The sequence below is a fragment of the Myodes glareolus genome, chromosome 1 (assembly GCF_982192425.1).
Source record: "Myodes glareolus chromosome 1, mMyoGla1.1, whole genome shotgun sequence".
Lineage (NCBI taxonomy): Eukaryota > Metazoa > Chordata > Mammalia > Rodentia > Cricetidae > Myodes > Myodes glareolus.
Genome location: NC_142026.1, coordinates 7,782,023 through 7,809,854, shown reverse-complemented (window position 1 = coordinate 7,809,854; position 27,832 = coordinate 7,782,023). Strand labels below are relative to the sequence as shown.

Genomic DNA, 27,832 nt, shown 5'->3' with positions numbered 1-27,832 from the left:
CGCATGTACAATTTAAATAGTCTGTCCACATTTTTGTGCATCTGTGATCAGTTTTCTCCAGAGAAACAAAACCAGGAGAGAGAGAGAGAGAGAGAGAGAGAGAGAGAGAGAGAGAGAGAGAGAGAGAACAGGTGCAGCCTGTACTGAAAACAGCTACTGAACTACCACAAAATTGCAGAGAGAGGGAGAGAGTCTGGTTTTAGAGAAACTGGTTCCCATGTTGTACAGGCTCGGTCAGTTTGAGTTTGATCAAGGAGACCAGCAGTCTGGCCACACCAGAGAGAGCTGCAGTTAGAATCTAAGCTGTCTGCTGACAGATTGCCTTCTTGCTAGGAGAGGTTAATCCTGGTTCCTTCAAGGCTTTTAACCAATTAGGTAGGGCCACTCACGTCTGGAGGGAAATAAACTTTAAAGTTCATCAATTTAAATGTTTATCTCGTCCAGAAAGCAATTTTATAAAAAAACATCCAGAATAACGTTTTGTTGTTGGTTGGTTGGTTGGTTGGTTGTTTTGCTTTTGTTTGTTTGGTTTTGCTTTTTGTTTTTTCTCAAGACAGGGTTCTCTGTGTAGCCTTGGCTGTCCTGGAACTAGTTCTGTAGACCAGACTGGCCTCAAACGCAGAGATCCGCCTGCCTCTGCCTCCCGAGTGCTGGGATTAAACATATGTGTTACCACCACCCAGCTCAGCATTTAACAAAATAGCTAATAATAGTGATTCGGTCATCAAATTAGCCATCACAATGTGATTAAAATCTTTTAAAAGTAATACAAATGATGCTGGTAGGTTTGATTCCTAGTCATACATTGCTGAGTTTCCCCATTCAAGAGTAATGATTTTTTTCACAATTCTTGTGTGTGTGTGTGTGTGTGTGTGTGTGTGTGTGTGTGTGATATTTCAGAGCCCCTTTGATTCCATTACCTTGTCTTAGATTTCTAGTTCAAAGTCAAGGTGGGCACTGAAGACACATTTGCCACTATTGTGTGGACTGTCAAATGACAGTCCGTGACAGCTCTGGGAAGTCATGGGCAGTTCCATCGTGGGCTGTCAGACACACTGGGACTCATGGTGTCAACCATACACAGGAGACTTCCATAATATCAGACCACAAGTCAGCCGGTATGAGTGGTTCTGCCCAAAGAGCCTGGTCAACTGCTGCATGAACCATCCCTGCTTTACAGTGTAGATTAGTGTGAGGGTGAGCACACAGGGAGCACGAGGAAAGCTTGAAAGAGGGCAAGCTGGACAGCTCAGCAGGTCAAAATACTTAAACTCAGGCCTAAGGACCTGAGTTCCATTCTTGGGTGACATCATGGGGCAGCCAGCTTCCGGGAGCTGTCCTCGTCTTTCACACTTGTGCCAGGGCACATGTGCACCTGCACTCGTATGCACACACAACATTAGGTTACTTAATAATTTTTTTGCAATTAAAACTTGAAAGGAATAAGCTGTCAGGTGGGCACAAGGTCCAGGGCTAGCTTCCAGGTCACTTTCTGAGTTGGAACTTGCTGGATGGGAGTTCTGAATTCTGGATGCTCTTGAATCCCTTCCACAGCCTCGGACTCCATGACTGGTATTTGTAGCAACAGCATTCATATTCTCTCTGATTTGCTGCTGTAGTTTCCAGGTTTGCTGAAATTGCTCTTCCTCAAGGCTGTCAGGTGGAGCGCAAGCTGTCTGCTCAGCCCGGCCTTCCACCATGGAGAAGAGGCTTGTGAAGCAGGAGGTGAAGAGGCTGCTGTGAGTACCGCGGACAGCCGGCCTGGATACTGGCAGGTGCACAGAAAGCTAAGGGGGGATCTCGCTGCTCTGCGGGAGAAAGCCAGCAGATGCTCTGGTCTCTGTCTCTGCCATGCAGGCATATGCGGTGCAGGGCAGGATGCAGAATCTCTTGGGCAAATTCTTCTGCAGCAGCATGCATGTACAGGCTACCCCACAGCCTAGGGGGACAGCATGCACCACCGAAAGGGGCAGCACTTACTGGCAAAAGATACAGATGCCTAGATGTGCCCTGGGGCCCGGCATTTAAACCAGAGCCTCTGCCACTTCTATTGCCACGCTTAACTTGACTTCTAAACTTTCTTGGCTAATAAAGAAAAGATCAAGATTCCCATAAATTTCTCCCATCCCACTCAGTTTTTCTTTAACCTTGTATTTCAAAAAATGTTGGTAAAAAATCACAGATCATACAACAAGAAGAGGTTATATTTTATTTTGTATGTATTGTTGCCACAATCCTAGTATTTTTTTCTCATCGAAGACCATATAATAGATTCCATCAAATGTCCTTTGTCTGCCTATAAAGATGACTGTCTTCTACTAAATTTTAAGAAATGCCAGAATAAACATGTATGGAATTCACTCATGTTTGCACATACATGTTTGGCGCCATTATAACAAAAAAAAAGACAAACAGTAGTTAAACGTGGTGACTCTGGCAGGTGTAGAGGTGCATGCCTTCAATCCCAGCACTATGGGAGGCGAAGGCAGCTCGATCTCTGTGAGTTCAAGGCTGATTTGGTCTACAGAGTTCCAGGACAGCCATGACTATATAGAAACTCTGTCTCAAATAGATGATAGATGATAGATAGATAGATAGATAGATAGATAGATAGATAGATAGATAGATAGATGATAGATGGATGGATGGATAGATGGATAATTTCCTTGCTGACCATGCTAACTCCAGGTATGATGTCAAATGCTGGTGCGTTCTGTGCGAAATATTACAGAAATATATTCTGTTATCTTATAGCCTCCTCTTCTTAGAGTATAAACACCCATAGGAGATGCATCTGCTTCTCTCTCCTGCTTGGATTAAAGGCATGGGCTATAATATCCAGCAGGATATCTTTTATTTTACACAAGGGAGCTTAGCCCTCCTCTTGCAAAAAAAAAAAAAATCTTTTCTATGTGTTGACATTTTGTATCCTTCCTGCTTTCCAACAATGAGTTTAATATTAAGATAAATGTGATTTAAGTTCATTATGATTAGGTGTTTTAAACCTGTGGCCTTTGGTGATCACTCTCCAAGCCAATATTGAATGTTAATCAATGACTTCTGCTGCATTTTTATCGGGGTGGGGGGAGGGACTGGGAAGAAAGCCTCTTTCTGAAAACAGAACACTGTATCATTCCCCCAAAGCTCAATGCTGCTCTCTTGCTTTTAAGGGGAGAGTATATTGGCATCAGACTTCGGGAAAATGAATTTGATCCAAAAGGAAGACTCCAACTCACCTTTCTAGATGAGATGGTAAAGAATGTCCTGCTGGGGCAACTCCCATTGCGTTCTGTATGTAATAAGGGGCCAGAACAGGGATCAAATGCCTGTGTAACTTAACACGTGCACATGCACGGACATGCACAAGCATGTGCGCACTCAGATACAGACACACACACACACACACACACACATGCACACACGCACATGCACGGACGTGCACAAGCATACACGCACTCAGATACACACACACATACACACACACAGACATGCACAGACGTGCACAAGCATGCGCACACTCACACACATACACACACACAGACATGCACATGCACGGACGTGCACAAGCATGTGCATACTCAGATGCACACACATATACACACACACAGACATGCACATGCATGGACGTGCACAAGCATGCACACACTCACACACACACACACACACACACACACCCATGCATACGCACATGCACGTGGGCACCCGGTCCTCTTCCTTATGTTTTCCTCACCCTAAGGTTGTCCCTATGATCATCTTAACCCACCAAATAGAAAGCAAAAAGAGAATATGAAAATAAACCTAGGCGGGAAAAGGTTTAGAAACAAATGACTGCGAGATAAAATGTTGACTCACCGTGTTAAAGACCCTGTCAGGACTAACAGTAGGGTAATTCTCAGCTATAATCACTATCGTTTGCATCAGCACAGTAAGGCAAAGTGATACGTGACCCTAGAATCCTTCTCATTATTCTTCCTGAGTTCAGGCTCATGTTACGTTATGCTGGCTCGTGACACAGAAATTAGAGAAGAAACTATAGAGAAGCTTAATCCAAAAGAAATCAGTAAACTCAGTTTACTCCCCACCCCACCCCTGATCTATCCTTGTGCTGAGAAGGATGAGTCCCTTTTCCTCAGTTTCCCTCTGTGTAAAGCCAGGGTTTGTAGTTAAGCCTGCCGCTTTGTGTGCACACAAAACATCACACAGGACATTAAGCAGATCAGAGCAGTACTTCTCAGACTTTAACGAGGTTTCATTACAGAGCTATCTTGATTCTGGAGGTCAGGGTAGGGCTGAGTGCTTCTATTTCTGGTGAGCACCACCAGTGTAACTGGTCCACACATCACATCCTGATGAAGTGTCACCCAGTGACCGTGCTCCAAACCCCTTATTTATTATTTAGGTCGATATTTTACTTAAGTCAGGTCCCTGGAGGGCATCATTACATTATTTAGAAATGTTTAGAAACTTAACCAACCCCGACCAAGCTTTGTCGTCCTGGCTATGGTGATGGAAAGGAAATGTTGGTAGTCAGTGGTAACCACGCTTGTTAAATAAGAGCTTGCAGATGACCTGTGGGAAGGTCCCCGCTGTGATGAAAGTCAATGCAAGAATTGACCCTCAGTTTTGTACCAGGTGTGAAGCTCTCCACCTATCACTCAGTCAGGTCTATCTGGCCCATTGCTCATGCTGTGTCCCCCTGGAATGAACTTTTTCGTTTGTATAAATTCCCCTTCCCTACAGGCTGTAGCCCTGAGGCTGCCTCCTCAGTGAAAGTCAGCCAGGATGGTTTCTGTCTCCTCAGCTGAGTGCCACAGTGCCTCCCTCCAGGGTCCCACACCTCCTCTGTCCCCTGGGCGTACAGGACTAACACCAAACAGGACCAGAAAATGTTCTCTAAGGCCTTCTTTCTCCACTCTCTCCTTTTGCCTTTTTAAGCTGCAAGGAGAGGGAGGCCCAGCCTCATCAGTGCTTCACCCAGGAATATTCCTGAGCCCTTGGCAAGCCTGGTGACAAGCCACATTCCCCAACTGCCAGTTGAGGATTCTCTCTTTTCTGGACCACACACAGCATGTAACTGCTTAGTGGCAGATGAGTAAACAGCTGAGGATCCTGGAATATCCCTAACTGAGTATCAGGCTGTTTGTAAACAAGGATCTTCCCTATGTGGAACATGACAGAGGATGGGGCTTAGTGAGGGCATTGTCCAGGGAAGCGCTTTGCCAAAATCTGAACCCACACTCTCTGCTCTCTATTTCCTGCTTCCAGGCCCACTATGACTTGGCCATCAGTGTTGCTTGTCAATGGGCAGATCCCTCAGAAGATTTAACTTGGCTCCAGTGGGAGAAAGTGTAAGTTGAAATACGTTTGATGTTTTTCTTTTTAATCTATCTGCTTATTTAGTGTGGGTAAGGAGACAGGTATGTACACACACTCCTGTGCCTGGATGTGGGTGGATGGAGAGGGCAGAGGTCAACGTCAGTGTCTTTCTTAGTCTCTCGTCATCTTAGCTTTGGAAATAGCATCTGTCTCCCACTGAATCTGGAGCTCACCACCGAAAAGCCTAGCCAGCCAGCCAGCTCCAGAGAGCTCCTGTTCCCATCTCCCTCTCCCCAGCATTAGGATTGCAGGCTGTGTCACCATTTTACATGAATGATGAGGGAAGGCTTCAAACTCAGGTCCCACACTTGTGCAAGACAAGCTCTTTACCTACTGAGCCGTCTCCCCAGCCCTGGTGGTTTTCCCTTTTACAATGTGATGGAGGAAGGTCCAGCCTTATCCGGTGTCTTCTTATGAGGCTCTCTGGTGTAGAAACACAGGGCAAACCTTTCCTCCAGCCAGAAGCCTGAAGACACAGGGGCATTTTGAGGACATTGTAGATGTGCTCACCTAGTTTGTATTTCTAATCATTGGTTTTCATCAAGTTTTAAAAAAAAATCTTCCATGGGAAGCTTTCTCTGAGAAGCATGGCTTCATTGTACTGTATATGAGAAGCATGACATCACTATATTACATTACCTGTGAGAAGCATGACTTCACTGTATTACCTGTGAGAAGCATGACTTTACTGTATTGTATATGAGCTATTAGTCTTAATGGTTAGTTCTGTAGGCAGAGCCTGAAATTGCTTCCCAAGGACCGTCTCACACAGCTTCTGGAGCACGGAAGCAGCTAAGCACTTGAGTCTGTGAGATCAGTTCCTCCCCGAGCTTATCAGGCTTGTCCTTCACGCGCAGTGACTCAGCAGACACATTCAAGTGCTCAGAACAGGGCACTACGGGGCTGTGGTCAGATAGCTCATTCCAAAGTCCAGAGACCAGTTCTAGTCCACGGTCCGGGCTCAAGGTCACAGTTAAGAACTGACAGTAATAAGCAGAAAATCCAGTTTCAACAACCTTAACCGAGGAGCAAGAAGGAGATGAGAAATCAAGAGGAGAGAAGGTCAGGGAGGCAAGTTTGATTGCCTCTATATCTTCAAAGTTTGTGAACTGGACTGTTAGGCACAGTAATTCAAATCTCAGGGGCAGAGGATTTGTCAATAAGTTTGACTATCGGAGTTCAATAACTGGGCCTCACATGATGGAAAGCGAGCGAGTTCCCTCAAATTGTCTTCTAAGCTTTCTCCCGCTCCCTCCCTCCCTTCCTCCCTCCCTCCCTTCCTCCCTCCCTCCCTTCCTCCCTCCCTCCCTTCTTCCCTCCCTCTCCCTCTCCCTCTCTCTCTGTCTCTGTCTCTGTCTCTCTCTCTCTGTCTCTCTCTCTCTCTCTCTCTCTCTCTCTCACACACACACACACACACACACACACACACACAATGCGTGTGTTTTTTTTAAACCTCACCTGTTGCTACCAGATCCTACCCCCAGTCTCTTTTCCTGGGTGGACACTATTAGCATCATCTCACTTCAGAACAAGGCTCAGTTCAAAGCAGGATAGATTTAAACAAACAACAAACAGACGTGGCATGTGTCTCAGTGTCTTTGTTTCCTGATTTGTCTGCACACTGGCCAGACCGTCTCATTCCTAGAATCTAGGGGTATTCCCAGCCTCCCTAAAGGTAAGCTTGCAGTAAAATAAGGCAGGTTCCCCCAAGCAGAGGATGAGAAGCAGGGTGGGTACCTGCTAGCAAAGCCATCACCGATCCCCATGGGGCCAGTCAGCATTTGTGATGGCTTCAGTAAAAACAGACAAAAACGAAAAATTCATCACTTTGTTGGGAGATTAAACATTCAAAGTATGTGTTTCATCAACAGAAAATCAACATATTAATTCTACTTTAAAAGTGGATAATCCACAACCATGGCTGGTTACATATGGATTAGTATCACCTTGGCAGCTATCAAAAAGAACAGTAGGAGCCTGGAAGACAGACGGTTCAGTCAGCCTTACTGTGTGACTTGATCCCCAGCACCTACATAAAATACCGGGCATGGTGGCATAAAGTTATAATCACAGCACTAATGAGGCCAAAGATGTGGATCCCTGGTGTTTGCTGGTAGCCTCACCTACATGGTGAACCCCAGGTTCAGTGAGAGACCCTGACTCTACCCCCAGACATCCAACCAAGGTGGATGTCTCCAGGGGAATGACACTCGAAGTTGACCTCTGTCCTCCATACACACATGCACCACCTCAACCTTCTCTGTCCACATTTCCCCTTAGGAAAGCGCCACTCCATGGCAGACCCATGTATCCAAACCGAAGAGAGCGCGAAGCAATGATCTTATCATCTTACGCTGGAGTCTTAATGGTGAGAAAAAGAGCACTGTCTAAGTGGACATTCTATGCCTGTTTTTTTTTTCTTCATTGTTATTTTGATTTTCGAGACAGGATTTCTCTGTGTAGCCCTAACTCACTCTGTGTAGTCCTGGAACTCACTCTGTAGCCCAGGCTGGCCTTGAACTCACAGACCTCCATGTGCCTCTGCCTCCCAAGTGTTGGAATCAAAGGTGTGCACCACCACACCTAGCTTCATTTCATGACCTCTAAACTCATTTTGGTACTAATGTATACTTACATGTTTTCAGTATTGCTTCTAAATGCCTGAGATTTACTAATAGTAAAATTTGTGATTTTAAATGTGTAATAAAAATTTGACCTCCATGCCATACTGTAAAAATATTTATGGGAGACAAGAAAAAAAGATGAGAGACATTAATGTCAGAAAACTTATTTACACAACAATCTAGGAGTTATTACCGAGTTGCTGTGCTACCTTACACTGTGCTAGACCCATTGTAGCTGCAGTAATTTTGTTTTTTAATAAAGAAAAAGCCACAATATGACAACACATTGTTTTTGTTTCACAGAACAGTATCCCAATTGAGGAAGTCCTGAAAATTTACGGGGCCTCTTCTTCTACCGAACCTGACTCTACAAAGGTAAGGGTGATATGGGACTATTGATACCAAGAATATACACATGCTAGGGATTGAACTCGGACCTGTTTATGGGTATAAGCTAAGCAAGCACTCTACCACAGACATATTCCCAGCCCATAGCTCACAGCTCTTTATGTGTGTGCATCTGTGTGTGCGTGCGTACGTGTGTGTGTGTGTGTGTGCTGCTGGGGACTCTTCTCAGAGTTTTCTACCTGCTAAGCATCCATTCTGCCATTGAGCTGCATTCCCAGCCTTTGAATATGCATCCACAACGATATATTTTCAGGCACCAGATAATAACAATTTTATGTCCAAAAGTAAAAACTGAGGTATTGAGTTTCTCAGCAAAAAAGTCTCCTGCAGTTAATCCCAGCTCCCTGGTTCAATTCCCAAAATCTATGTGGTGGAAGGAGAGAGCACTCCTGAAAGCTGCCCTCTGACCGCTACATGAATGCTGTGGCACACAAGTGTCCACCTCCCCCCCACACTTCAAATAAATAGTTGTATTTTTTTTTTTCTTGAGATGTTTCACTTTGTATCCCTGAATGTCCTGGAACTGGCTCTGTAGACCAGGATGGCCTCAAACTCAGAGATCCGCCTGCCTCCTGAGTGCTGGGATTAAAAGTGAGGGATGCCACCACCTGGCAATAATTCTATTTTTAATAAAGGTAAAAACCAGATGCAGCCCCATCTTGAGTTACATGTGCTTGTAAAATGCCCCCCTTTTAAGTGGAGTCATATATGGTAACTACCAGTGTAGTTCTGTGGTTGGCCGAGGAGCAGTACGTGGTAACCTGGTCAGCCCTGTGGGTGGCCCAGTCTGGCAGCAAAGAGGCACTGGGCTAGGAGTCCAGACCCCATCACTTTTGACCACTGTAACTTCTCACTTGTGCTTTCAGTAACGTGGACCTAGAAAGTCACAGCGTGCCATTTGTTTGACGCATTTTATACCCAGAAAAAGGACCAGATCCATAAGGATTATTCTCAAGAAAAAAAAATAGCAAATGGTGGCCCCTGCCCCTTTCTCACTGACTCCTTGGGCATCCCCGGCAGGATGGCCCAGTGCAGAGCTCTCTTTCTCCCTCTCCAGAGCCCTCAACGTGTCCTTTTCCTCCTTTGGGCCTCTACATTTTATCCTTTTATTTTAAAAAGTGTTCTGTTGCCAGCAGATGTAATCTGTAATCTCACACCTGTAATCTCTGCACTTAGGTGATGGAGGCAGGAGAATCAGGAGTTTAAGGTCATCCTTGACAACATAGGTAATTTAGGCCAACCTGGACTACTTGAGGCCCTATATTTGAAAAACAAAAGTATCCTGGATGATTTTCAAGCCAGTTCCGTTCTCACAGTTTATAAATGTGTGAAGACTCAATGAGAGTTTAAATACTAGCTACAATCCCTGTACTGCTGGAAATGTCTTTGGGGCGCGGGGGCGCTGAGCCAGCATGCTCACCCCGATATTCTTTCTGCTCTTTGTCCCTTGTCTCACTGTCCCAGAGGTTTCATTTGGACTTGGGAGGGAGTCAACCGTAGACCAGGGCTGGGAACACAGCCGCAGGACAGTTGCCCGCCCTGTGTCCTGACCTGTAGATGACAGTATGTCAACAGTGGGTCATAAGCACAGGGCAGCTGTCCCCTGTTCTTGCACCCACAGCCCACAGTGTGTGAGCAATGGGTCACAGCCACAAGGCAGGTTGGAGGATTCAGAAGGAGGTCAAGGCAGGGCCAGGTTCACTGACCCAGGATAGTTATTTGTTCCCTGTTCTTGTACCTGCGGATTATACTGTACAAGCAATGGGTCACAGAAGTTCAAGTTCCTACCTCATCCTCCTCCATAGCCAAGTATTTACTCTGTCCTGAGGTTTTGAAGCCTGCCTCTCAGCACCTGCTGAGATCCAAATTCCCCCAGTCCCTGAAGGAATCACAACTTTCTCCCTGACCACAAGCATCGCTTATCTGCTTGTTCTTTCGCTCTTCCAAACTGCGTGGTTGAACGTCAGGGATGAGCCAGTGAGCAAGTCAGACAAGGTATCTTTTTGTGGACGAATTTTCCTTTGGACCTCTAGTTCACAAAAACAACACAGGTACTTCTTATTAATTATGAAAGCTTGGCTTACAGCTTTGCTTGTTCCCTAACTAGCTCTTATAACTTAACCATTTATATTCATCTATGTTCTATTTTGTGGTATTACCTCTCTTCCATCTTGTACCTCCTATTTCTTTGCATCTTCTGTCATCTCCTCTATGCTTAGATCCTCCTCTTCCTCTCTCAGCTCCTAAGTCCCGCCTATCTCTCCTGCCTAGCGATTGGCCATTCAGCTTTTTATTACATCAATCACAGCAAACACAACTTCACCCAGTGTACAAATATCCCACAACACACACACACACACACACACACATATATATATATATGTGTGTATATATATATATATATATATATATATATATATATATATATATCATATCCTGTACTGAGGCTTATCTTGACGGTTGCTCACAAGGGCCTGAGCAGCTTTTTAAGTTGAAGAAAGCCCAGCTGTTGTGGTGTTCCAGCCACACACACCACACTGCTCAGTTGCCAGAAGCATTCTTTCTGTGGCCCTGTCTCCTATCTCCCTCATCAAAATATGTCCCAAACCAAAATATGCTCACTAGTTTTCACTTGTGATTTTCTGTACTTCATCTTCCAGCTCTGAGGAGGTGGTCAGCTACACTGGTTGACTGATTAGGTCTCGGTTCCCATGCTTCATTCTGAAGGGGATAATGCTATGACTTTCTGGTTTGGTGGGGTTTTCAGTCATGGTTTGCAAATGTCCATGTCTGAGCACCTGGGCCCAAACAGGAGGCCGTGCTGCTAACGTGTAGGCATGTCTGCCCAGTCTGTCATGGAAGAGTGTTCAGTGGTACGTAGCCTTTATCCTCACAATCAGACCAACAGTGAGAAGTGGGGATGTGTCTGGACTGCAAAGTGACCGGCTCGGAAGAGACACAGGTCATACTGTACCAGAGAACCACTTTCCTCAGGAACTTGCGTTGCCTTGTGGCCATGAGCTGGGATCATCTATTGATTCACATATGAATGGAATTTACCTGCTGCTCAAGTGTAGGACTCTGAACTCTTGCTGCCTTGCCTGGGTTTCAGTTGCAGCTCCATCAGATTCAAGTACAATGATCATTTCCAATATCTATAAACTTCCGTTCGTAAAATCAAGGATAGACGGTAGAGTTGTTGGGACCATTAAGCAAGTCAGTCCAATGAAGCCTTAGTGTTTAGCACATGAAAACCTAAAATAATAGCTAGAATCAAGGCTCTGGAACTCAAGACTGGGCAACTGAATTAGTCTATGTTCTTATACATCAGAGTTTCATTTATTTCTTTTTTCTTTTTTTGTTTTTCAGACAGGATTTCTCCGTGTAGCCCTGGTTGTCCTGGAAATCATTCTGTAGACCAGGCTGACCTGGAACTCAGAGACCTACCTACTCTGCCTCCCAAGAACCAACTGCTGGATTTGAAGGCGTGAGCCACCACACTCAGCTTATTTTTCTCCTTTTTGAGACAAAATCTTGTGGCGTAGTGTAGACTAGCCTTGGCCTCCTTGTATAGCCAGACTGGCCCCTGAACTTGAAGCAATCCTTATCTCAGTATCTCGAGCCCTGGGATACACCACCCAGCCTAGCTTTGTGTCAGGATTTCTTAACCTCTTGAGCCAGACAATTCTGTATTGTATATGTTGGAAGCTGGATCTGGGAACTGCCATGTATAGTGAAGTATTTAGTACGTTGCCTGGCCACCAGCTAGCAGAGGCAAGAAGCCTCTCTCTATTTGTGACAGTTACAAATGCTTCCTGCCTGCAAAATGAGTCCTGGGAACAAAAATCACTTCTTATTGAGACTCACTGCTCTAAGTACCCAAACATTAACCAGCTAATCAAATGTGCATATTATTATCACAATGCAAACTTGGCCTGTTTGAGGTAGCCAGTTCCCCAAATGATCGTGGTTTGAGGAAGCAATGCTAGCAGTCCCTCCCCATCCCCTCCAGGAGCACCCAACAACCACTGGCAGAATTGCAGGCTCCATTCCACCTAGAGGACCTTTCTGCAACCTAGATGGGGAACCAGGAGGATCTCTCAGCGTATGCTCAATGTAGCATTTCAAAAGTTAAACTGTAGAACTTTCTTAAAACAGTCTTTTGGGTTTAACACAACTTCAAAAGTAATGGTTTTCATTAGAAGTCAGAGTTGTTTAAAAGCAATAGATGTTGTCAAAGGTTCTTTCATTACTACTTATATCGGAGTGACCTTTGACTCCTTTGGATAAAATGTCTCTTAAGCAACAGTTGAAACAGTTTCTAAGCCAGAGTTTAAAACTCAGGGGAAAACAAATCAGATTAGGATGAATTTCCGGCAACTAGAAAGGACTTGTGGCAACTGTGTGCAGCCTAGTGCCATTCTCTGGGGCTCTCTCCTGCCCCCTGGTGATAGAAAGGCGGCACAGGCAGGTACTGTTCACTGTCAGCCACAGGTGCCTGACAGATGGTCATTTTTGTTAATAAGGAATTTGATTTTCTGTTTTTTTGTTTCATTTTTCTGATGAAGAGTCTGGACACAGAGAAGGTTCAATTAAAGGCCTTACATACATGTGGGGTATTTACGACTGTTTTCAAATAAATCATAAAAATATATTTTTATGAAAAATATAAATAATAATAATAAATAAATATAAATATAAAATGATATAATAAATAAATAAAATATAAATAAATAAGAATAAAAATAAAAATCATAAAAAATGTCCAACTTGATTTAAACAGAAGAAAAATTATAAATAAATCCACAGTCTCGTTTGATGGAAGAGAAGGGGACAAAAGAAAGGAAGGCAGAGAGAATAAAAGTGGGTGGAGGAGAGAAGGGCTTTGAATAAAGAACCTCAGGTCCTCATCTTTCCTCTATCCTAAGAACCAGCATTCAAACCATCCTAAGCAACACTCAAACATCAAGACTCCCAGGCAAGACAGACAGGGCCCAGACTCGGATCCATCCCTTTCTAGCTGTGGGTCTCCCATAAGTTATCTATCCCTGGCCTCGAGTTTCCTGTATGTAAATAAGCCTGAGGTTACTCCCCAACTACACCAGGATTAAGTGGAACCATACCTATCAGTTACATGAGAGCCCAAAGGGAGCCTTCCACGGGACTGCCATTATTGCAAAGCCCATCCTGCCGGGGACACTAGCCTCCTCCCTGACAGTACCAAGTGCCTCTACCTCTCACATTTACTTCATGTACCTTCTCTTCTTGAAGGATTTTCCCCAGATTAATTTGTAGACATGAAGACGAGGCCCTTACTGGAGACAGAAGAACCTACAGTTTCTCTTCTTTTCTTTCTTCCTCCCTCCCTCCCTCCCTTCCTCCCTCCCTCCTTCCCTCCCTCCCTCCCTCTCTCTCTCTCTTTCTTTCTTTCCTTTCTGGTTTTCCAAGACAGAGCTTCCCTGTGTAATCACTTTGGCTGTCCTGTAACTAGCTCTGTAGACCAGTCTGGCCTCAAACTCAAAGAGTTTTGCCTGTGAACCTACACTTTCAACAAAAGCTGAATTTTTTGAGAGTGGCGTTTCAAGACAGAGTTTGTCTGTGTAACAGCCCTGGCTGTCCTGTAACTAGCTCTTGTAGACCAGGCTGGCTTCAAACTCACAGAGATCTGCCTGCCTCTGCCTCCAAAGTGCTAGGATTAAAGATGTGCACCACCACTGCCCAGCAAAGGCTGGATTTTGGCACATTGGAGTAATCATTAATTAAAAACATGCCTTTGATATTAGGTATATCCACCTAGACTCTAGGTCCTAGAGGGTGATAATTAATATCACCAATATTAATTATGTCCTAATTAACAGTATATATAATTAAAGTATACAGACTAATCAAACAAGCCACTGAGTGCACAAGACGGTATCCAGGGCTTACCAGTCTCACCTGCCACTCTTGCTCTCACCACATATGCATCTTCATGTATTTGCCATTTCACCTTACCCAGTGATGGGTTCTGTTCATGCTTTGCAGTGCTGAGGTTGAAGACAGGACCTTGTGCCTCCTCCTCCCCCTAGACAAGCACGCTTGCTATCTCTGAGCTACATCTTGAGTCTTTGTGTGTGTATGTGTGTGTGTATCTGCACCTGTGCTTGGAGGTCCAGGGTTGACATCATGTGCCCTCTTCAATCACATCCTTGATTTTACTTTGCATGTTTATATGTGTGTACAGTGTGCATTATGTTATATGCATATTTACATATGTGTGCATGCCCAAGCATGCAACTGCATGTGGAAGCCAGAGGCTGGTGCCAGGCCCTTGATCTCTCTCCTCTTTGTTTACTGAGATATGGTATCTCACTGCGTAAGAGGGAGTTGTTTCCTCTACTGTAGAGCAGGTTCTGTTGAGCAGCCGAGTTCCTGGATGGTGTGTGCCTAGGAAGTTTCTAAGCCGAGGAATATGGGCTTTTCAACACTCCCATGAAGTCAGTTGTCTTGCAAAGTGATTACACTGTTCTGTCAGCAGTGTATGCTGCCTAGGCTAATGTTTTCGAAACAGGGAGAATGTGTTCGCTATGCCCTTTGTTGGGGGGAGGGTGTGGATTTGTTTGCTTGTTTGAGAGTAAATCTCACAGCACAGGCTAACGTCGAACTCACTATGTAGGAAAGGATGACTTTGAACTTGTCATCCTCCTGCCTCCGTCATCTGTGGCTTTAATTCATATCCTGATCACTAATGAACAACTGCATATATTTCCTCTCTGGGAAAGCATGTATTAAAGTCATTTGTCCATCTTTCTGATGAATTGTCCTGTCTCTTTCTATATTTCTGCCTCTCCTTCCCCCTAAGATGAGTCATCGTTTTGGAAAACCTACCATAGGATCTCATCAGTGGAGGCATAGGCTTTCCCAATAATTTGTAAATTTTTTCACCAACGTTAAAATGTTCTGAAATATATTTCTGCAATAGCCCAGCCATATTTTAAGAATCCCCTGGACAGCACAAATAATAAAAACCCAGTGACAGATATTAGGGTTCAACCTGAAGATCAGAAAAGCAAAGCAGCCAACCACAACTTCTACCTCAGACAGAAATGGTGATCCTGCCTCCAGGAATCTCAGAATGAGACTGAGCTAATTCCTATGTTCTCCTGTCTTGTATTCCTCTCTAGTGCTGGGTTTAAATGTGTCCACCACTACCACCCAGCTTCTACGGTGAACTAGTGTAGCTACTGGGATTAGAGGTGTGTGTCACCACTGCCTGGTCTATATGGCTGACCAAAGTGGCTGTTTTACTCTCTGATCTTCAGGTAAGCTTTATTTATTAAAATACAAATGAAATATCACTACACCCTGGATATGCATGAGCTATTTTTCCAGACAAGATGCCTGGTTTCATCTTTGGTAAACCTGATAGCTTTAAGATTCTGTCCAACTGTTTTGACACCAAGGGTCAGAGCCCTCCCCACTTCAGTCCTGATGAGGTCATAACAATATTTTTATTTATTTATTTAAAATATATTTATATAATTTCACCTCTCCTTTCCCTCCCCAATCCTCCTCCTCTTTTACTGTTGCCATAGCAATATGTTACTGCTTCAGTTTGCTAGGCCAGACGTAAAAATATGACTCTAACCCTTGTGTCTCCACTCTATGCCTTCTCTGGATCAGTTCCCGCGTGCCTTAACACACACTCATCTTCCCTTGGCTCAAAGAAACTTCTGCTGACTGCACTGTGGCATTTAGCAAGCTCACAGACTAGGATGTAATTCATATACTCCTTTAGCAGAGAGATTATGAGAACAGATCCAGAGTTAAAGAAAACACGTTTAACTCCAGATTAGGATCCAAGCGTCACCCCACTTTTATAAAAATCCTTCCTATAACCCATACAGGAAGCTAAATGAATGGCTGATGTGAGTCACAGATTATCAGGACTCGGAACACTTAATCCGATAGGTCAGCTGCGACCTCTGCAAATCTCAGGTCTACCTCTCCTGCAGCAGGAACACTGGAATCCGATAATACTTGCTTTTTCGGTTTTGTTTTTACCAAGGACGACATAGAAGCCTATTTCCCTTCCCTTACACCTGACACACGGCAGCCGTATTTGCCAACACTGACCTACGGCTCCTTTTTGGATTGTTTTTTTGTGCCGTAAGATGTTTTCGTTTGTTTCCTGTTGCTGTGATAATGTAACCTGACAATTTAAGAGCTAAAAGGGTCATGTGACTCGCAGTTTCAGGGTACAGTTCATCACTGTGGGGATGTCAAGGAAGCAGGAACTTGGAGCAATTGAAGGTCACAATACATTCACAGTCAAGTAGAGAGTAATGAGGTAATGCATGTTTGCTAGTATTTGACTTGCTTCTGCATTGCTACACAATCTGCTGTCCGCTACCAGGGAATAGTGCCACCCACAGTGGGGAGGGTTGTCCCGCCTCAGTTAATGCAATGAAAGTATTTCCCACTGGACATGCCCATAGGCCAACCCAATCTACACAGTTACTGATTGAGAGTCCCCTCCCAGGTGAGATATTGGCACTCAAAACTAACCATCACAATAGGTTCTGTGTTCTTGAAGGGAGAGGTCAAAGTTTTTGTTTATGCTCAGTTCTTTATATCACTAATATAATTAAATGTACATAATTTTACATGGACACAAAGCCCAAAGGAAAGAAAGTTACTTGTGTGTGCATGTGTTATGTGTGTGTACGCATTCATGTGCGTGCATGCACACATTCATAAGTGTGCACTGAGTGTGGAAGGCTGAAGTGATGTTATATTTTGGTGTAGGGGCTCTCACGGAAGCAGGAGCTCACCTCTTCAGCTACACTGTCTGGCCAGCAAGCCACGGGACTCCTGTTATCCCCTCCTTCCCTGCGCTAAAATTCTAGGTGTGTGCTTCTACACCAGCTTTTTACACAGGCAAAGAGTCTCTAACTCCAGCCTTCACAGTTGTGTGGCAAACACTTTACCTCCTGAACCATCTCCTCAATCCAATCTATTTTTTTTTTAGAATTTATTTATTATGTATGCAATATTCCTCCTGCATGTACACCTCTATGCCAGAAGAGGGCACCAGACCTCATTACAGATGGTTATGAGCCATCATGTGGTTGCTGGGAACTGAACTCAGGACCTCTGGAAGAACAGTCAGTCTTCTTAACCCCTGAGCCATCTCTCCAGCCCCAATCCAATCTATTTTAAATTAAATGCCAGTGACCATGGCCTGGGAGCACAGAGGCTGTCCATGTTTCTGTGTGGAAATGCTTCCATGAGGTTTTTATAGTTATGCTACCAAAGAAAGTTATAATTAAGGGATTTTCCAAATTCGTGGGTGGGAACATCAGGTGGGTGGGTCACATCAAAGCCGGGGAATCTCTGTCGTAGGTCTCAGATACTGCCTGATGACATTCTTAGCTTTTGGGTGGGTAGAAGTTAGTGGTTTGTTAGTACATTCTGAAGGTGTTTCATTGCTGCTGTTATTTGGATGTGTTTGTATGTTTGGTTGGCTTTGGTTTTCCTGGTCTGGTAGCTGAAAAGGCATTAAGTCAGAGTTAGGTATGAATGGGTAGCACTAAAGATAAATCAAGATAAAGGGGCTCTGAATCTGTAACATTCCTACGATGCAACACAGTGATAAAGTTCTAATCGGCCAATCAGCCTTGCAGGTTAACGTGGGTGTGGCTTATTTTACTTGCTGTTCCATCCGTGCTTTCTGTGTGATGCAACAGGAATTCTATGGAAACAGGAGACGATGGCCCACTTGTCACATGATCACAATTCCACACAGTCTGCTGCCATCACAGACTTCCTTCTGTCTCGCTCAGCCTTCCCTGTGTTGGTTTCAGTCTCGCTCAGCCCTCTCTGTGTTGGTAGACTTCAGCCTGGGTTTCCAGCTCACCTCGGCTCCAGAGGAAATGTGTTCTGAGTCTCACAGAGCATGCTGCTCTGTGCTTCACTGGCTGAAGCTTCTTGGTGTAGTCACATTTAGCTTGAAGGAAGGATTGAGACATGGATTTTTATCTGTACAACAGCTTGTCTAACTGTCCCCAAAAGAAAAAAAAAGATGATTCTTGGGAGGGTACTAGACACTTCTGTCACATTTTCTAGTCATGAGTTAGTAGATGGCTGTCGTGTGAACGCAATCAGGTATTTCTAATTTTGCACCTGAAGACTGAAGGGTGGTCAGCCCTTAAAGGCTGTTCTTAGCAGGGTAAGACTAGGGGACCACACCTCTGCAGTCAGGAACACTGCTGGCTACAATCCACCATGCTTCAGCATGGAGATAAGAGGAGGAAACAATGGGACCCACCTCACCAAACTCCCAGAACTCCAAGGATCCATATGAAGGCAGCGTAGCCATTATTTCCAAACCCGATGAAACCACACACAGAAAAGGAGGTTATATAACCAACCTCTTGTGCATATAAAAATCATCAACCATGAACTATGCTCATGGAGGGAGGAGAAAAAGACGTTTTAGCATTTTTTACCGTGTGTGCCTTGTGTCTATATGTATTTTATGTATTCACACATGTATGTTTGTGGTTGCACACACGTGTGCAGAGGCCGAAGGTCAATGATAGATGACATCCTTGTTCACTCTCCACTTTGTCATTGAGCTCTGGAGGGCTACAGCAGTAGTGTAACATGCATGTTCCATGAGGTTCTTAGGTGGGAGCTGGGGTTCCAAACTCGGCCCTCATGTGCATATAGTAGTCATTTTGACAACTGAGCTATTTCCTTCACCTGAGAAATACGTTCTGAGAAAAGCATTTGACAAAAGGAAATGCAGATTTATCCTTGAGAAAAATGGACAGCTTTGGAATTTAGGTGATGATGTGCCTATCTCTGCTTAAGAGCAGTCCTAAGTGTTCCACTGTGGGGCAGAAAATTGATGGAGAGGAGGCTGTATGTGTGTAAATTTCCTACATAGTCCCCACTATTTTTCCTGTGTAAAATTACCATTCATGTCAAAGGTAACCCAAAAATATTTAAACAGTTAAGATAAAGCTTTGTTTTGTTTTGTTTTTTGAGACAGGGTTTCTCTGTGTAGCTTTGGAGTCTGTCCTGAAACTCACTCTGTAGCAGGCTGGCCTCGAACTCACAGAGATCCACATGCTTCTGTCTCCTGAGTGCTGGGACTAAAGGTGTTTGCCACCACCGCCTGGCTAAGATAAGGCTTTTAAGTCCTTTATTTTTTGTCACAATAAAGTAATACTTACCTTAACCTGTTAAAGTATATTTTAAAATCTATAGCAAAGATCATATTTAATAGCAGTATCTTCCTTGAAGTAAGAAATAAATCAGTGGCTAAAGAGATGGCTCAGCAGTTAAACTTCCAGAGGTCCTGATTTCAATTACTAGCAACCACATGGTGGCTTGTAATGGAATTCGATGCCCTTTTCTGGTGTGCAGACAGACATGCAGACAGAACACTCATACACATAAATAAAGACATCTTTGGGACTGGAGAGATGACTCAGAAGTTAAGAGCACTTGCTGCTCTTCTAGAGGACCTGGGTTAAATTCCCAGCCCCACATGGCAGTTCAAAACTGTCTGTAACTCCAATTTCAGGATTTCTGACACTCTCATAAGATGTAAAACACCAATGCACATAAAATAAAAAATAATAAAGAAATAGATCAATAGTACTTACTGTCCTCCTTCCTATTTAATTTACATTGACAGAAGAAATAATTAAGCAAAAGGTCAACAAATGCAGAAAGCTGTCATTCCTTAAAACGACGTAATGGATGCTTTGAAAGCTCAAAAGAATCAGCACACTGTTTACTAATAACCGGGTTAGCAAAGTTGGCTGGATACAGGATCAGCATAAAACCTTAATTCTTCTCTGTAAGCCAGGAGTAAAGAGAAAATGAAGTATGGACAGATGATATTTATTGACTATAAGATGAAAACAGACTTAGGGATCTAACGGAATCTGCACTAGGGCTTTACACTGCAAACTGCAAACACTATGGATGTTGGCGAACGCCTGAGAAGAGCTACAACACACGTGGGTTAGAGCCTGCAAGGTTGTGAAATTCTCAGCTCTCCCCACAAAGTAATCCAGAGGCTAACTCTCTCCAGACAGCAAACTAGCAAACTCCCTCCCTCCCTCCTTCCTTCCCCCGACACACAGACACACAGACACACATACATATAGACACATACACAGCGACACACACACAGAGACACACAGACACACACACACACCCTCCCTTCCTTCATCCCTCAGCCCATTTTTCTTACTCTGTTCGCATATTGACAAGCAGTTATCAAATCAGTAGGAAGCACAAACAGCCAAGAACAAACAGTCTTAGAAAAGAGGTCAAAGCTGGGAGGCAGCTGCCTTGAACTGTGGGATGGCACAGATGGGGTAAGCACTGGGCAAATCACCATGAACCAAAATGACCATGTAGAGTCTGGCAGCAAAACCACACACCATCCAGTCTCATGATACAGGACAAAGGTGACACAGTGTGCGTAGGAAGGAGACGTTGTCAACAAACAGGGCTTGTTCACCTCTTGTCCTCCCTCTCACACCATGGACAAAAGTCCTTCCCGAAGAACTGGAGATTCCCGCGAGAAAGATAAAACCAGAAAGCCGTCAGAGGAGGTGCGGAAGACCGCACTGTGACGGCGGGCAGCCGTTTCTAAGACGGGCCATATCTGTACCTCTCTCATTACCATCTCTGCTACTCTCCCAGAATTCTGACGGTGCTGGAAATCAGGCACCTCTTAAAATGCTGAGTTAGCTTTGTGTCTGCTGGGATCAACCTTGTACTTCCTCCAGCGGCACCTAGACTTGGAGAGGGTTTTTTCAGAATAAGCAATCTAAGAACAGAGTATGTGTATGTGCTAAGCTGGTAATTACATGTACATGCTGATGGCCGAGCACAGACATGTCTTTATGATACAGAACATACAAGCAGCAAGTGTCCCGCTGCAAGGCCACACATGCTGTGGTGCTGCAGCTCTCCAGCAAACTCAACCAGTTTGAGAATGGCGCCCGTGTTGTTAGCTGCTGTGCCTTGACCAACGCAGCAGTTTTTCAGCTACTGAAGAACTTTGGGGGGAGGGGGGAATTATCTGTTAGGCACACTCCAAGGTCCTGAAATTAAATGACCTCTCTGAGTTCATTTTTCCATGTGTTCTTCACAAAGAAGTCAAGATGATTTTTTTGTTTGATTTAACTATCCTTTTTTTTTCTTAAATGCTGGGAGTGAATCAGGAGCCTTTGCATGGTAGACAAGTTTGTTTGTTTTTTTTTTAAAGTGAGCCCCAGATGAATTTAAAATGTAAATTAGACTCAGTCACACTAGTGCTTTTAAACATTTCAGGGAGGAGAAAGTCTCACTTGGGCTGAGGCTCTTAACTGGTTATTTAATACAAGTAGATCATATACACACAAGTCTCACTAAATGGGCCCATCAGGTTGTATTGGTATATTTATGCATTTATATACATGTAACAACAATAATAATAATAATGAGGCCACCAGTTAGAGACAAAAGGGCATGGGAGGAGTTGGAGGGAGGAGAGAAATTGGAGGAAGTGATATAATTATTTTTATTTTAAAAAAGGTTGCTGATAAAGTTAAGAGTGTGTTAAAAAGAAAAGAAAAATTCCCAGTGGCATACATAGCAATGCCCAACCTATACTGTGCATTGGTTTGCGAGGGCAGGATGTCAGAGCAAGTTCCTCACTCAGGCAAGGGAATACTTGAGCTCCATGGCAAAGGAAAGGCAAGAGTCTAAGACAGAAAAGTGACTGTTGCCAGGAGAGGGAACTGTGAAGAATGTCAGGTGCAAAGGGGACTTCTGTGTTATGGGAGCCAAGCAAGGGCAGAGGCTGTAAATGAAGACCATATCGCCCTCCTTTCGGGCCCCTCATCGATACAGTTCACCAGGCCTCGGCGTTGGCCAGACACGCCACGTGCTATAAGGAGGAGATGCTCCCTACACGAGGCTCATACAGCTGTAAAACAGTGGTGTCTTCTTTCAGGTCTCCCCGGCTCTGTTGCCCCACCGCTCCTTGCACCCTTTTGCCATGTTGACAGCACCCAACGCAGCAGAGTGTAACCGCAGACAGAGTAAGTCTGCTCCCTTCCCTTCTGGCTGGAGAGAAAGTTAACTAGGAGGCAGGCCTGCCAGGTGAGGTCACTGATGACCAACTGATGAGAACACTGATAGATTTCTGTCTGGTGAGAATTGTAAAAACCAGGATCCTTCATAGCTTGACGTTCCCCTCCCCAACATCACCCGAAACTGGAAAGTTTATTTCTTAGACTTTTGTTGAGGGCAACAGAAAGGCAAGATCTGACACAGCGGTGGACACATTCTTCTGTAGTTTTATGCTCTAATGTGGTCACTCTCCCTGTCTGCAGGTGTCAAGCTGAGGGGAGGGGCAATGACAAAAAACACCTCCAGCGGTTCTACCAAGAAAGCAATGGTTCAGAATGGAAATCCCGGAAAAGATGCTCACATACACAGCTCAAGAACAAGGTACATCTGAACATGGATGACGTTGATGTGTTGAATGTTGAGTATTTGGAGTCTGAGGTTCTGGATGTGAATACAGAGCCCATTATTTATCTACTGTATGGTTTTGAACAGGCTAAGTAACCAATCTGTACCTTAGGTTCCTCCTTCCAAAAAAATGAAAATAAGTAACTCACTGATTAATTGGGATTCTGGATGAATGGTGAGAATGGTACTTGGTACGTGGTCAAGCCTAAATATTAGCCATGGCTAGCTTTCAACTCTTGAAAATCACTCTTCACAAGCAAAGCAGCTGTTTCTCAGTTTCTTCAGATAGGGCGGCTGATTTTAGCATCTACCTACAATGTTCCAGATGAGGATTCTGTCACAAAGGAGAACTTCATGGCATCTCCCAACTCCTGCCCTTTCTTTTTGCCCACCCACCCTGTTCTCAACTGCTATGTAGAAGGATGTAGAGACTAGTCAGAGGTAGACAGGGCTGGAGGGAAAGCAGCAAGATTCTGTTGCAGTTGTCATTGTCACTATAGTTACCACAGCTCTGGGTTCTCAACCTTAATGTGTAAGGTGAAAATAAATTAAACAGAAGTTGGAGAGACTAATTTGGTCAGTGTGCCTGTCTTAGGATTTCTATTGTCATGAAGAGACACCATGGCCACATCAGCACTTATAAAGGAAACGTAATTGTGGTGGCTCCTTACAATTCAGAGGCTCAGTCTGCTATGGAAGGGAGCATGGCGGCATGCAGGCAGATGTGGTGCTGGAGCTGAGAGTGCTACACATCCTGGCTCAGAGGCGACGGGAAGGCGACTGCCTGTCACACTGAGTGAAGCTTGAGAGAAAGACCTCAAAGCCCCCTCCACACACACACACACACACACACACACACACACACACACACACACGGTGACACACTTCCCACAGAAGGGTGTGTGGCCCAGATTAAAGGTTTACCTTACAGTCTCAAGGTCTGTATTAAAGGTGTGTGTCATCCAGCCTCCTCCAATAAGACCACACTTCCTCCAACAAGGCCACACCTCCTAACTGTGCCACTCCCTATGAATTTATGGGGGCCAATGACACTCAACCCACCATGGTAATAAAAGCTGAGATAGGAGAGCTCCAGAGGGAAAGTGGATTTGTCCTCTGGGATGTTTGGGGATCAGGCCTCTCTGTAGAATGGGAGACTCCAGATGAGCTGGAAGGTCAGGAGGCAGGAAACGGAAGAGAGTTGCGAACTGAGAAACAAACTCGTGTTTGTAGCTGGAACCTCAAATGAAATTTCATTCATTTGGTGCTTTATCGTGCATGTTTCCGTGTGAATCTTCAAACCAACTGAATGGTATGGTGCTAAGGATTTACTCAGGCCCAGAAACAAACTAACTGATTAGAAATATAACCAACACCATGCACACATATACACACATGCACACACACACATGCACATGTACACACACGCACACACACACATGCACGCACACACATATACACACATGTACACACACACACATGTACACATGTAACACATACACACATGCGCACACACATTTTTAAAAATAGAAAAGACATACGACCTCCTCACAGGGATCGCTTTAGGGACTTCTGGGATTGTTTGACTATATCAATTCTTAACACTATTACAAAATTAGAAATCTGGGGAAACAGCCATCTACTGGGTTTTCTTTTGAAGACACTTGCTATAATGAGTTTTAAGAGCAAAGACTTCCTTGATCCACACCTTTGCTTCTGAGGAACTGTATAAAGTCAGATGATATCAGCTTTCGTGTTTGGCAGCAGCAGGCTTTGGAAAGCAAAATAAGACAGCAAATGAAAATCAGTAACAGCACACATGAACATGTGTGTGTGTGTGTGTGTGTGTGTGTGTGTGTGTGTGTACATACCACACACAGACACACCCTGATAATCTGGACAAAGGGTAACTGTGCAAAGACATCTTCAGACCTGGTTCGCAGACCCACTGAGACTCATGTATGGGTCTGTCTAACAAAAACACAGCTCTAAATATTTCAGTTTTAGACATGATTTGGGTACTTTTTCAAAAGTATAATTCCATCCCAAGTGTCTCCTCCCACAACCATCAGTGGCCTTTTGGCTTCTCGAGGACAGCGGAACTCTCATTTCCTCCGCGTCTCTCAAGTGCAGGGAGGGCTCTGCAGGCTGTGCGGTGTGCACCTCCTGTGCAGATGAGCTGATAGCATGTCTGGGGTGTTAGGTGACCAGAGACCCCTTCCTAAGTGCGACCCAGGTCTACTGACTCCATCTCTGGCTCAAGCCCATCTTTAAATGAATCTCTCCCAGAAAGGCCGCTCTTAAAAACAGAAAATTCATTTGTCCTTCCTTTCTTCCTTCCTTCCTTTCTTTCTTTCTTCCTTCCTTCCTTCCTTCCTTCCTTTCTTCCTTCCTTCCTTTCTTTCTTCCTTCCTTCCTTCCTTCCTCCCTCACTCACTTCTTTCCTTCTTTTTAGTTTTTTGAGACAAGGTTTCTCTGTGCAACAGCTCTGGCTGTCCCAGAACTTGTAGATCAGCTTGGCCTGGAACTCACAGAGATCTGCCTGCTTCTGCCTTCAGAGTGCGGGGATTAATGTGTCTGCTGCCACCACCAGACCATTTGTGCTTTCTTTTTTATGCATATTATTTGTATAATTTATGCACTTTTCTAACTCCTGGCTATTTTTAAAAACTACTTTATAAAATAGGATGGTAAAATTATAGTGCAACAAGTGGAAGGACTGTCCCTTCCCTGCACTCCTTTCCCATGGTTTATAACTAACAACTGTTCACATTTCTTATGCTACTCCAATATTTGCTTTATATATACAAACACATCTGCAAATGTAACACTGCTTTTTTTTTAACAATTCTTACTTTAATTAAATAAATAAATATTTTATTACATATATAGAAAATATGATTTTATAGTTTGCTGTTTGAGGGATTTTTTTTCTTTCTTTTTGTCTTTTTTGCGGGGTGGGAGTTCAAGATAGGGTTTTTCTGTGTAACCTTGGCTGTCCAAGAACTCGCTCTGTAGATCAGACTGGTCTTGAAATCACAAAGATCTCCCCTGACTCTGCCTCTCAAGAGCTGGGTTTAAAGGTGTACACCACCACTGACCAGCTCTTTTTTTTTTTTTTGAGGAACTTTTTTATTTTAATATTTGGGATTCATCATTTTCCCTTACGAATTATAGATATAATGTCATATCTTTGAGCTGAAAAAGACCCACTTTTTAAACCTTTAAGAATTAAAACAATTCTTTCTTCATAATTTTATTTTTGTTTCCAGTCAAACTAAGAGAAAGGCAAAAACTGTTTTCAAAACTAGCAGTTATTCTGGGAAACTTTTAAGGATTTAAAAGTGACTTATTTTAACCAAAATGGGTAAGAGCAGCGTTCCCTAGGAAAGCTTATCCCTCTGTGCTGTGCTGCTTTCCTATAAAAGCAATATTGTGTACCTCACTGGGTTGCTTTGAGAAATAAATGAGCTAACGTATATATAAAAGCTCAGAGAGTCACCAAGACTATACCAGCAGACAGGCACCTGTTCCTTCTCTTTCCATTCCCAGAGAACCCATGGCACTGTGGAAGGAAGCCAGATAGAGGGAGGAGAATTTAGACTTAAACCCAAAGCAATATATGCAAAACCTTAAAATAACATGTTACCAGCACAGCGCTAGAAAACTACTGATGTTGGGGAATGCTAGTCCAAAGAAGTTTGACTTTCATGATTTTTAAATTTAATTTTGAAATAATTGCAAGCTTAAAGAAATGCTGCCATGGTACAATGGACACAGATTCACCATCTCTCGTTGCTGTGTGTTCCCTAGCTTCATGCTTTCTCTTTGTTTCTTCGCCCTTCTGTGTTTTTGTTCGTGTATATGGATATTGTAAATCTTTTCTGAGCTATTAAAACTTGTACATACCCCATCAACTTAGCCTGCGCATTTTACTTTGAAGCTCCTGAAAGCAAAGGCATTCTCTTAAGCAACCAATCATTAACTCCAGAATCTAAATCACCGCTATTTTATCTGTCACTCAAATAGTGTTTATTTATTTATTTATTTATTTTGATTTCCCAAATAGCGTCCCTTTTAAGCATTCATTGTGAGGTCACACACTGCAGTCAGTTGAGAAATGTAATTCATTTTCAGATATTTCAGAATGTCCCATGAAAATTCTTTTACATCTTCACAGATCTAACCTATCTCTGGTACCTAATGTTTGACTTGAACTTCCTATCGATAGAAAGCTACCTTATGTGTCTGTGCTATAAGGATGTTCTTGGTACCAAAGCCATCCTCTCATTCTGCAGGTCACTTAGAAATGAGAACTAGTACCATGGATGCACAGCAGAGCCCCTGGGAGCAGACAAGAAGCTCCGCCTTGAAGCTGCAATCGTCACCAGCACACCCTTCCTCTGTAGTTCGCCAACGCTGTCAATGGCATTGACTCTCAAGCCTGCCCTTAGCCTTTCTCTCTTGGAAGCACATTGCACACCTATACTCTGGCAAAAGGAAAAAATGTGTATATCCCATGCTATTTCATTTTACGCCTGGAAAACTGCTGGAGAATTTGGAGGGGGCTCACGGTTCCTGGATGGGTGGGTTTAGACAGTCTGGTTTTGATACACATTTTAGCAAATGTGTAGCATTAAATATTGCATAGAATGCTGGAGAAGGAGGTGGTTTTCCAAAGTGTTAACCCTAAATAGAATTAATTTCTCATTAGCATTCTTCCAAATAGAGAAAATGTAAGCTCATAAGTTTACATTCAATAAAGTTTGCAAAGAGAAATGGATGCTGGCTTTCTCTGGTGATGACCTCTAGGGAAAAAAAGTCTGCTGCTCTTCGGGCGCACTTCCAAAATGACGACAAGGCACACGGTTTAACCAGATTCAATACCAGCT

General features: G+C 43.8%; 1 protein-coding gene across 1 annotated transcript; it reads left to right on the top strand.

The window, feature by feature from the left end:
- The first annotated feature begins 1,589 nt into the window (after window positions 1-1,589).
- On the top strand, window positions 1,590-27,723 carry C1H2orf80 (chromosome 1 C2orf80 homolog). The gene is made up of 8 exons (XM_048459315.3): window positions 1,590-1,739; window positions 3,171-3,252; window positions 5,266-5,348; window positions 7,657-7,744; window positions 8,304-8,375; window positions 22,417-22,504; window positions 22,799-22,916; window positions 27,239-27,723. Exons 1-8 carry the CDS (start codon window positions 1,699-1,701, stop codon window positions 27,258-27,260), a joined length of 594 nt encoding a protein of 197 aa, XP_048315272.3. The 5' UTR covers window positions 1,590-1,698; the 3' UTR covers window positions 27,261-27,723.
- Window positions 27,724-27,832: the final 109 nt, after the last annotated feature.